General features: G+C 41.6%; 1 protein-coding gene across 1 annotated transcript in view; it reads left to right on the top strand.

Annotated features, from left to right (window-relative positions):
• Window positions 1–11,793, top strand: part of HECW2 (HECT, C2 and WW domain containing E3 ubiquitin protein ligase 2) — a 361,561-nt gene that overhangs the window by 126,369 nt on the left and 223,399 nt on the right. Inside the window, exon 2 of the mRNA XM_034654885.1 lies at window positions 7,174–7,500. Coding sequence (XP_034510776.1) covers window positions 7,209–7,500 — 292 coding nt within the window. The 5' untranslated portion in view covers window positions 7,174–7,208. The remainder of the gene's footprint in view (window positions 1–7,173; window positions 7,501–11,793) is intronic.

Below are 11,793 nucleotides of genomic sequence, written 5' to 3'. Positions count from 1 at the left end.
AACATTTTTTCATGTGTCTGTTAGCCATTTGTATGTCTTCACTGGAAAAGTGTCTGTTCATATCTTCTGCCCATTTTTTGATTTGTTTATTTGTTTCTCGTGTATTGAGTTTGAGAAGTTCTTTGTAGATCTTGGATACTAGACTTTTATCTGTAGTGTCATTTGCAAATATCTTCTCCCATTTCGTGGGCTGCCTCTTAGTTTTTTTGACTTGGCTGTGCAGAAGCTTTTGATCTTGATGAAGTCCCACAAGTTCATTTTTTTCTTTTGTTTCTCTTGCCTTTGGAGATGTGTCATGAAAAAAGTTGCTGTGGCCGATGTCAAAGAGGTTGCTGCCTATGTTCTCCTCTAGGATTTTGATGGATTCCTGTCTCACATCAAGGTCTTTCATCCATTTGGAGTTTACCTTTGTGTATGGTGTGAGAGAGAGGTCAAGTTTCATTCTTTTGCATATAGCTGTCCAGTTTTCCCAGCACCATTTATTGAAGAGACTGTCTTTTTTCCACCAGATGTTTTTTCCTGCTTTGTCAAAGATTAAGTGCCCAAAGAGCCGAGGGTCCATTTCTGGGTTCTCTATTCTGTTCCATTGGTCTATGTGTCTGTTTTTGTGCCAGGAACATGCTGTCTTTGTGATCACAGCTTTGCAGTATAGCTGTAAATCTGGCAACGTGATGCCCCCAGCTTTGTTTTTCCTTTTCAACAATTCCTTGGCGATTTGGGGTCTTTTCTGGTTCCACACAAATTTAAGGGCTGTTTGTTCCAGTTCATTGAAAAATGTCATTGGTATTTTGATCGGGATGGCATTGAAAGTGTAGATTGCTCTGAGTAGCATAGACATTTTAACTATGTTTATTCTTCTGATCCATGAGCATGGAATATTTTTCCATCTTTTTGTGTCTTCTTCAATGTCTTTCAAGAGTGACTTGTAGTTTCTAGAATATAGATCCTTTATGCCTCTGGTTAAGTTAATTCCAAGATAACGTATGATTTTTGGTGCTATTGTAAATGGAATGGATCCCCTAATTTCTCTTTCTTCAGTCTCATTGTTCGTGTATAGAAATGCAACTGATTTCTGAGCATTGATTTTGTATCCCGCTACATTACTGAATTGCTCTTTAAGTTCTAGTAGTTTGGGGGTGGAGTCTTTGGGTATTCTATATAGAGTATCATGTCATCTGCAAAGAGAGACAGTTTGACTTCTTCTTTGCCAATTTGGATACCTTTTATCCCTTTTTGTTGTCTGATTGCTGTTGCAAGGACTTCTAGTACTATGTTGAATAATAATGGTGAAAGTGGGCATCCTTGTTGTGTTCCTGATCTTAAGGGAAAGGCTTTCAGCTTTTCCCCATTGAGAGTGATATTCACTTTAGGCTTTTCATAGATGGTTTTTATGAAATTGAGGAATGTACCCTCTATCCCTACACTCTGATGGGTTTTAATCAGGCAAGAATGCTGTATTTTGTCAAATGCTTTTTCTGCATCAGTTGGGAGGATCATATGGTTCTTGGTTCTTTTCTTGTTGATATGATTTATCATACTGATTGATTTGCGAATGTTGAACTACCCTTGCATCCCAGGTATGAATCCCACTTGGTCTTGATGGATAATCCTTTTAATGTACTGTTGGATCCTATGAGCTAGGATCTTGTTGAGAATATTGGCATCCATATTCATCAGGGAAATCGGTCTGTAATTCTCCTTTTTAATGGGGTCTTTGCCTGGTTTGGGGATCATGGTAATACTGGCCTCATAGAGTAAGTTTGGTAGTTTTCNTGGGGATCAAGCTAATACTGGCCTCATAGAATGAGTTTGGTAGTTTTTCTTCTGTTTCTATTTTTTGACACAGCTTCAGGAGAATAGGTATTATTTCTTCTTTGAATGTTTGGTAGAATTCCCCAGGGAATCCATCAGGCCCTGGACTCTTGTTTTTGGGGAGGTTTCTGATCATTGCTTCAATATCTTCATAATTAATCAGTCTGTTTAAATCAATTTCTTCCTGTTTCAGTCTTGGTAGTTTATAGGTTTCCAGGAAGGCATCCGTTTCTTCCAGGTTGTTTAATTTATTGGCATAAAGCTGTTGATAAACGTTTCTAATGATCCTTCCTATTTCATTGGGGTTGGTTGTGATCTCTCCCCTTTGATTCACAATTTTGTTAATTTGGGTCCTTTCTCTATTCTTTTGAATAAGTCTGGCCAGTGGCTTATCGATCTTATTTATTCTTTCAAACAACCAGCTTCTAGTTCTGTTGATCTGCTCTACTGTGCTCCTGGTTTCTAATTCACTGATCTCTGCTCTAATCTGATCACTTGCCTTCTCGTGTGTGTGTTAGGCCTGTTCTTCTGTTCCAGCTCCAGCTTCTTGAGGTGAGAATATAAAAACTGCATTTTAGATTTTTCTATTCTTTTGAGTGAGGCTTGGATGGCTATGTATTTTCCCCTTAGGACCGCCTTTGCAGTGTCCTATAGGTTTTGGACCGATGTGTTTTCATTCTCATTGGTCTCCAAAAATTGTTTAATCTGATTTTTAATCTCCTGGTTTATGCAATCATTCCTGAGCAGGATGTTTCTTAGTTTCCAGGTGTTTGACTTTCTTCCAAATTTTTCCTTGTGATTGAGTTCCAGTTTCAAAGCATTGTGCTCTGAGAATATGCAGGGAATAATCTCAGTCTTTTGGTATGGGTTGAGACCTGTTTTGTGACCCAGTATGTGGTCTATTCTGGAGAAAGTTCCATGTGCATTTGAAAAGAATGAGTATTCTGTTGTTCTGGGGTATAGTGTTTTGTATATATCTATGAGGTCCATCTGGTCCAGTATATCGTTCAAAGGTCTTGTTTCTTTGTTGATTTTCTGCTTAGGTGATCTGTCTATTGCTGAGAGCGGAGCGTTGAAGTCCCCTACTATTAATGTATTATTATCTATATGTCTCTTTATTCTGGTTGAGAGTTGGCTTGTGTATCTTGCTGCTCCCCTGTTGGGGCCATAGATATTTATAATTGTCATATCCACTTGTTAGATACATCCTTTAAGAATAATGTAGTGTCCTTCTGTATCTCTAACTACAGTCTTTAGTTTAAAATCTAATTTTTCTGATATGAGAATTGCTACCCCAGTTTTACTTTGAGGTCCATTGGCATGAAAAATGGTTTTCCATCCCTTCACTTTCAGTCTGGATATATCTTTAGGTTCAAGATGAGTCTCTTGTAGACAGCAAATGGATGGGTCATGTCTTTTATCCAATCTGCAACCGTGTGGCATTTTATGGGAGCATTTAGGCCATTCACATTAAGAGTGATTATTGAGAGAGATGATTTTAACGATATCATGTTGCCTGTGAAGTCTTTGTTTCTATAGATTGTAAATTTCTGTTCTGTATCACTCTTGGGGCCTTTTTACTTTTATAAAAACCCCCCAATATCTCTTGTAGGGCTGGTTTCGTGATTGCGAATTTGGTCAGAGTCTGGCGATCCTGGAAGGTCCTTATCTCTCCATCAATTCTGAATGACAGCCTTGCTGGATCAAGGATCCTTGGCTGCATGTTCTTCTCAGATAGAGCTTTGAAAATACCCTGCCAACCCTTCCTAGCCTGCCAGGTCTCTGTAGACAGGTCTGACGTTATTCTGATATTTTTCCCTCTGTACGTAAGGATTTTCTTCCCCCTGTCTGCTTTCAATACTGTATCCTTGGATCTAATATTTGTGAATTGCAGTATGACGTGACGTGGTGTAGGCCTGCTCTCATTAATCTGGGGCGGGGTCCTCTCTGCGTCTTGGACACAAATGCTTGTTTCCTTTGCCAGATTAGGGAAGTTCTCAGCTACAATTTGTTCAGCTATCTCTTCTAGACCTCTTTTTCTCCACCCCTGGATGCCGATGATTCTGACATTGGAATGTTTTATTGAGTCAGTAATCTCCTGTAATCTACGTTCTTGAGATTGGATTTTTTTGAGCCTAGTTTCCGTTTCAACTTTCTCTTCTACCATCCCATCCTCCAATTCACTACTTCGTTCTTCTGCCTCATTTACCCTGGCCGTCGGAGCGTCTAGTTCAGACTGCATTTGATTCACAGCATTTTTAATTTCTGCCAGATTTGCTCTTATTTCCAGCCTTAGAGATTCTATATTTTCGTTAATATTTTCATTACTATTTTTTTCAAGTGTACACATCATCTTGACCATTGTTACTCTGAACTCCATTTCTGACAATTTGGTTATATCCATATCCATCAGTTCTGTGGCAGAGGCCCCAGTCTCTGTCTCCTTTCTTTGCTAAGGGTTTCTCCTCCTCGTCATTCTGATGAGAAGAGGTTGTGGGGTTCTCCAGAGCCCAAATTATTGACCAGGAGCCAGGCAGTGTGCACTTGTTTTATAGGGACCTTAGGGATGTGGGCTTCTTGATTTTTCAGCCTGCCTTCTGGGGGAGGGGCCTTTTGCGCTGATATTCAGGTACCCCTGTTTGGGTAGAGTTGCCCCATCCCCTGCGAGGGGGAATGGGGATGGACACAGTGTGAGCTATATTTCCGGGCTTTTGTTCTCTGGTGGCTTTCCCTGGCGGTTTTCTGTGCCCCTTCTGAAAGTCAGAGCAGCAGTGGCGTATCCTAGCCTCTGTCTCAGAATAGAGAGATTGCAGTCCGCTCTCCGCTGAGCTCTCTTGGCCACTCTGTCTTTCCATTGGTGCTGCTAAAAACCCCTCAATGTCCCGGGATGTGCGCCCCACATCCACTCTCCCAGCCGTCATTTCCAGGGCTGGCACATCTCTGTCCTTTGTGCTTCTAACACCGCCAGCCACCCCCGTTCATGCGCGCGCTCCCAAGCTCCCAGCTTCAGTCTAGTTCGAGTATGCGCTCTGGGGCTCCGGTTTTCAGTCTGGTCACGCGCAAGCTCCCGGTTTCAGTCCAGTTCCAGTGAGTGCTCTGGAGCTCTGGTTTTCAGTCTGGTCGCACGCGTTCCCAGGCTCCCGGTCTCAGTCTGCTTTCTTCTGGGTACCAGTCCATGAGTCCGCCCGGCTCCCCAGTGCAGGTGGCTACTGCATCCTGGTGCCCGAGTGCGGTGGCTCCCTTTCCCTTCTGTTTATCTTCCGATATCTGTGCGTGGATTCAGGGCTCCCCACTTCGTTCCTCAATACTCAGCACTGGATATGTTCATTTGTAGAGATCCAGATGTATCTTCATGCGTCTCAGGCTTATTCCGTGGGTTTTCAGGGTGGTCTGGTAGATATCCAGCTCGACTCAGGGAACCAGCTGAAGAAGGGGTCCCCTACTCTTCCACCATCTTTTTCCTTCTCCTCTCAGATTAAATTTCTTGTATTTATATTTCATATTTTTCCTCTTCTGCTCGAGACCCTGGAATGGCTCCCTGCTCATCACTCTAAGTGACATTTCAACAGACTTGCTTCATATTCTGTACCTGAGGTTCTTCTAATTTCTTCCCTCTTTAATCTTGCCCTCACTATGTGCAGTTACTTGATTGTAGGTGCTCAGCTTTAAAAGTTCTTTCCCAAGTGGATTATTTGGAAATTGGAATTAATTTTTTAAATGTAGAAACAATTATTTAAGAGATGTTTTTGAGTTCTGAAGCTTTAACTCAAAGGGCTGTGTATCCTCATGTCGCTCATTTCCGGCTTCTGGGAGCCAGGAGCTATGTTGAATAGGGCGGCAGGGGAAGGATAGACTGCTTTCTCTTTCTTTCCTAATTACAGGGTCAGCTAGCAGAAGGCAGAACTCATAGTGATTTTTCATGTGTAAAGGTAGTCTATAGCATTTGGCTTCTGTTTACTGTCTTCCAGTCCTTGGAGCTACCCCAAACTAAATAGTGCATTAATTAATTCAGTAATTACATTATTACTAAAATAACAGTAATTGCTTTTTACCAAATGCTTTCACTTATGGCTTTTCTAATCCTTACCACAATCTTGCATGGTACGTTAGTTTCCTCCATTTAACAGATGAACATATTGAGACAGGGAAAGTTTAAGCATGTGCAGCTGTTGATTTATAAACACAAGTCTTCCAAATAACCTATATACATTTGTAAATCACTTACAAGAGTAAGTGCTGTGTGAAAGTTTGTTAAAGAAATATACGGTTAACCTCCATCCTTTCTCCACTTCACCTCCTCCCTTGCTATACACAAGTACTACTGGGGCACTGTTGCTGCTTTATAGAGACAGGATAGCATCAAGGTTGATGGTTTCTTTTGCTGTTCAGAGGCGTTTTAGTGTGACATAGTCCCATGTGTTTATTTTTGCTTTTGTCGCCTTTGCTTTTGGTGTCAGATCCAAAAAATTATTGCCAGGATTGATGTCAAGATGCTTGCTGCCTATGTTTTCTTCCAGGAGTTTTATGGCTTCAGGGTTTATGTTCAAATCTTCAATCCATTTTGAATTTGGGTTTTTTTGTATTGTATAAGATAAGGGTCCAGTTTCATTCTTTTGCATGTGGCTGTCCAGTTTCCCCAGTGCCATTTATTGAGGAGACTGTCCTTTCCCCAAGCTTACTTCTTGTTGGGAGAGGTATGCAATAACCAAATAAATAAGTATGTGGCACTGTGTGGCACATCAGATCATAATAATTGTATTAGAGAAAAACACAGGGAGAGGGGAGGGATGGGGAAGGCTGGGGTGTTGCAGTTTTAAGACAATGGCCACTGTACTCAAGAGTGGAGGTGACATTTGAGCAGGTTCCTGAAAAAGATTCTAATGGGTTACATTCCTGTGAGAAGGAAACTGAGCAAGTAACCTGTGCTCAACTCTTTATTCCAACTGTATCAGAATTTTCTGTCTTGCTATTTTAAAATTTAATTTCAACAGGAATCAAGTATGTGTGTTGGGGGTGGTGGTGAAAGAAAAGAGGACCATTTCTGCAGGTGGGGCGTCTGGGAAAGGATAGACCTAAAAGGGCTAGTAGGGAAATCCCCTTCTTAATTGCCAGGAGGAAGCTGTGCCAGTGAAATCAAGGGCCACAGGTGTGTGATGGCCTTTGTCTTCATGTGACCTCAGTCCGTAGGAGCTGTTTCTGACATCATCCGTTGACAGTAGAGTAATAGGTTTTATTTTGGCAGTAGAAGATTATTGCATGGTGGGCTTTAATAAACACTCTTTAGGGCTTTATGTCTGGGAAGCTTAAACCTAATTCCTTGCATTGTAACGCTAATGCTTTGTGCTTGTATGTCTCTTGCAGCTTTGTAGGAAGCTAACCTCCCAGAGGCAGACAGGATGGCTAGCTCAGCCCGGGAGCACCTGCTTTTTGTGCGGCGTCGAAATCCCCAGATGCGGTACACACTGAGCCCAGAGAACCTCCAGAGCCTGGCCGCCCAGAGCTCCATGCCCGAGAACATGACCCTACAGAGGGCGAACAGTGACACGGACCTGGTGACTTCTGAGAGCCGCTCCAGCTTGACTGCGAGCATGTACGAGTACACGCTGGGGCAAGCCCAGAACCTCATTATCTTCTGGGACATTAAAGAGGAGGTGGACCCTAGTGATTGGATTGGACTTTATCATATAGGTGAGTGACATGAAAGGGACTTGTGACTTAGAGCATACATTTTTACTCTGACAGTACACTCTTGTGTATTTTTTCTGGGGGTGGGGTGGGGAACACACCACACAAATAAACCCAGCAAGATTCTGATTCTTTTTTTTTTTCTTCTTTAGAAGAGAGAGACTCAGCAATAATAAATACCTTTGCCGATTTGAATTTTGTGGTTATATTTCTACTCCGATTCAATGCCAGAACCTGCAGATTTTATACTGTTTTCTTTTTAAAGCTTCACATTGCCCTTGATCAGTAGTCCCATTTTGGGAAGAATTGGATATTAATTTTTTCTAATATTTTTGAACTGATGAAAAAGATGTCTTGATTTAGATAACTGATGTGAAAAACGTTCGTAGTTTCTTTCTCTTTTTTTGGCAGCAAAGCAAGGTTTATTGAGTGATAGTAAAGTAATAGTCCAAAGTTCCAGAAGAGGGAGGGTACCCGAGAGGGATGTCCTGTTCCGTAGTTTCTAAAGATTGAGTTTCATGAAGAACAACTTACAGTCTATGGTGTCTTTTTATTTCAAAATTCCTGAAGTGTCCTTGATCAGTTAAGTAAAGGAAGTGTCATATTTTCCTAACAAATGACTTAGGAATAGGTTGCTGTTTGTTTTAATAAAAATGTCCCAGCTGTGTGGAGCTGATTTGCGCTTGCTATTCAGAGGTGAGCAAATGATGAACGACGCATGCCAGAAAATATATAAAATTTGCTTCACTGAAAGCGAATATCCAAACCCTACCAACCAGGCTTAAAGAAAGTCTAAATTAAACCTGATAATAAAAATCTAACATTCCCCAAAGTTGGAGAAGTTTTTCACTCAGTGAAGGGAATTCCTTTCAAAATTTAACATCAGGTATTTTAATAGAAAGATATGTTTGCTTTCACCGTAATTATAAACCAAGCATCTTTGTTGTTTGTTTCTTTGTCATAAACTAGGAGGGAAAAAAAGACCTATTTGTTTATGGCAGTGCTTCTCATCCAGGGACGATTTTCCCCCCTCCAGACGGGTAGTGTCTGGAGACATTTTTGGTTGACACAGTTGGGGAGGGAGTGGGAGACCAGGGGTACTGCTCAATACCCTGCAATGCCCAGGTCCGCCTCCTACAGCCACCCCTTAGCTCCACCCTCGGCAAACTCTGGTGTGAGGCCAAGCAGCATCCTTGCTGACAGGTTATCAGAATGTTCAACCCACTAAAATTTATGTTTCTCAGTAACAAAGGATTTTATGTTGACTAAAATAAAATTGACTTGTATTTACTAATGTAACTCTGTTATCATGAGAGATAAGAAATCTAAAATGGCAAAAATTAATTTCTAGAATTTTGATTTATCTATTTCCTCTTATGACAACGAAAAAAGGGGGAAAGTCTTAAGAGTTCAGCATTTTTACCCAGGTGTGTTTAAATATATATTCAAGATGGGGAAGGTAGGATTTAAAAATTGTCTTTTTTATTTCTGATACCTATTATATTCACAAAAAAGTCATAATTTTGATGGGACTTTGGAAGTGATTCTTTTGGTTTTGATATAACTTCAACTTTTTAGATTTCACAAAACTGTTTTCATTTTAATATGATTTTTTTATATTTACCTATCTTCAAATTTACTAACTTTTAATATTTTCATCTTCATTCTGTTGTCAGTCCCATCCAATGGATTTTAAAATTTCAGTTATTTGACTTTACATTTGTAGAATTTGCATTTCTTTCTCTTTCTTGTATATTTTATTTTTCTCATGAGGTTCCCTGTGTGTTAACTAATTCAGACCGTATTTTCATTCAGTTATTTGAATTGAATCAAATGTATCTGCTTTAAGTTCCCTGCAAAATCCAATATCTGGGCAGTTTTTATTTTCTGTTTTCCTCTTGGCCATGGATCCCATTTTCTTGTTTCTTTGCATATTTAGCAGTTATTGATTTTACACTGGCTACTGAGAAATCTAAGTTGTAGAAATCCCGAGTTCTGTGGAACAATTTTTATTTTAATGTTAATTTTTATTGCAGTAGGCAGATTTATTTTTTTGGACTTGCTAGACATAATTTTCCCATCTGTGAGGATGGGTCCTTGGAAAGCCCAGTGTGGTTCTCCAGCACTTCTGACTTGACGGGATTCAGCCTTCAATTTGGTCTCCCCTATGGATTTTGTTAGGGCTTAGTTTAGGGCTTTGTTAGGCTAGATCAGTGGTAGGCCTTGTTGGCCTTTGTACTTCTTCCTAAGTATTGGCATTTCTGATGTCTGAGCTGGATGCCTGGAATGTCGACCAGGTGTCTTTTCTCTGGCTGGGTCATAGCTCCAGTGTTCTCTAGCACTGCTGGACCTCTAGAAACGTCAGCGCACTCTCAGCCCCATAGCAGCTACTCTCTGCAAAGTCTTGGTAGTGTTTCTCTGCACATGCACAGTCTAGACATTAGCCTAAGGCTTGTGGGGCATCCCTATGTGCACTTCTGGCCTTCACCCCTCCATAGTTCTTTCCATCCCATGTCCTGCCTGTTGACCCAAACTCTGATCTCTGCTTCCTCAGCTTGTCAGAACTTCCCTGCACCCCACTCAAGAAGTTGTCGCCTGGTGGAGATCTGCGTGGTCATAGAGTCACCTCATCAGTTTCTCTTCTCTCTGGGGTTTTCGTCTTAAGCTATCTGTTGTGGAATGTCTGAAAACAACTGCCTCCAAGTTTTCCAGTTGTTTACATCAGGAGGACTAGTCTGGAACTGATCACTGCCCTAGGACCTGAAGCAGAAGCTTCTCCCATGCTTTTGATTTCCAGTAGGCAGTGAGAGATGTCACCTAATTTTCTCAGCTCGCCATTTCCAGAGAACTCTGAATAAATAATAAATGGTGGTATAGTTCCATGGGTTTGTTTGTTCTTCTTAGTGTATTTTCTAATAGTTTTAGATCCCTGTCAGGGCAGAGAGAACTGGAGCCCTCAGACCTCTCAAGGGACTGGGATGAACACAGATTAGCATCTGCAGGTGAAAATGCCATGTACTTGGGGTTCTAGGGCATGTTGTTGGTTCCAACAGTTCTTCCGCAACAAATGACTCTGAAAGGCACAGGTCCCAGCATCTAAGACATTAAGTAGGGCTCATACCTGCAGTTGAAGGGCCACAACTATGTTTCAAAGAAAGCCTGGCTTATCTGGGACGTCAGAATGAGTGAACAGAGACCTGGCTTTAGGCAGAGATAGCCATTGCTCTTGGGCCTAAGAAGGGCTATTCTGACCTCTAGGCTGGAGGCAGCCTCACTTCTGTGGGGACTTTGCCCTCACATGTGGAGAGGCATAGGTGGCAGCTTTGTGGGTTTACACTGACAGCTATTTCCTGATCCTTCTTCCTTGCAGGGTCAGGACTCAGCAGCAAGCCATTCATCTCAGGGCAGGTAGGCCCTTCCTAGACTCAGGAAAGTTCTAAACTTACATGGTAATCCAATGAGTGAGTAGTCTATGAGCGGGCTGCGAGCCAGCTCTGGCCAGTGAGATGTAAGACTTTGGGGGGACTTCGTTTACCAGTGAAAAACCTGTAAAGTCATTAAACTTCCCCTTCTCTTGTACCTGGGGCTGTGGTGACGGGATGTGATTTCTTCAGCTGTTGCATCCATGGAGCAACCATAAGCAGCAATCGAGATTAAAAGCTAAGAATGACAGCAGAAAGTCAGAATGAGCTTGGAACGGCACTCCAAAGTTCTAGCCATATGTGAACAAAATCTTCCCCTCTTTGCTTAAGTTCTCACTGTGAAGCTTCCTTGTACCCATAGTTAATCCTAACTGAGCTGCTAGGTGGGATGAAGATGCCTGAGGGAAAGGGAGGGACACGAACTGCTTGTGAAGGCAGGACAGAGTGTGTGGGCTCCTTCAGTAGTTACTATTTCAGGGAATGTCCCCGGGGCTGCTTTACCAGAGTTAAAAACCACTAGGTCATTGTTTTGTTTTAAAGTGACAAAATCTGATACAAAAATTTTGAAAATGGTAACTCCAAGCCTTGTGGAAATTTTCAAAGGTTTAATAGGACCAATCATGTGACAGGAACAATCTACAGAATGAGTAATTAAATAACTCAAATATATACCAAACTGTTCTGGGGCACTATTACGTGAAGGTGGTGAGGTGATACATTTGGAGAAACCCAAAAGAAAAGAGGAAATGTAAGGCCAGGATGGAGAAAAGAATTTCGGGGTACAAATTACATCACCACTTTAAGGCTGTTGTGGCTAAACGGAAGTACGTTCTCTCCTGGGCTTTGTGACACAGGTGCGCTGAGAATCCAGGTT

The sequence above is a fragment of the Ailuropoda melanoleuca genome, chromosome 2 (assembly GCF_002007445.2).
Source record: "Ailuropoda melanoleuca isolate Jingjing chromosome 2, ASM200744v2, whole genome shotgun sequence".
NCBI lineage: Eukaryota > Metazoa > Chordata > Mammalia > Carnivora > Ursidae > Ailuropoda > Ailuropoda melanoleuca.
Note: the sequence above shows the minus strand (reverse complement) of the source record. Positions and strands in the feature narration are given on the sequence as shown.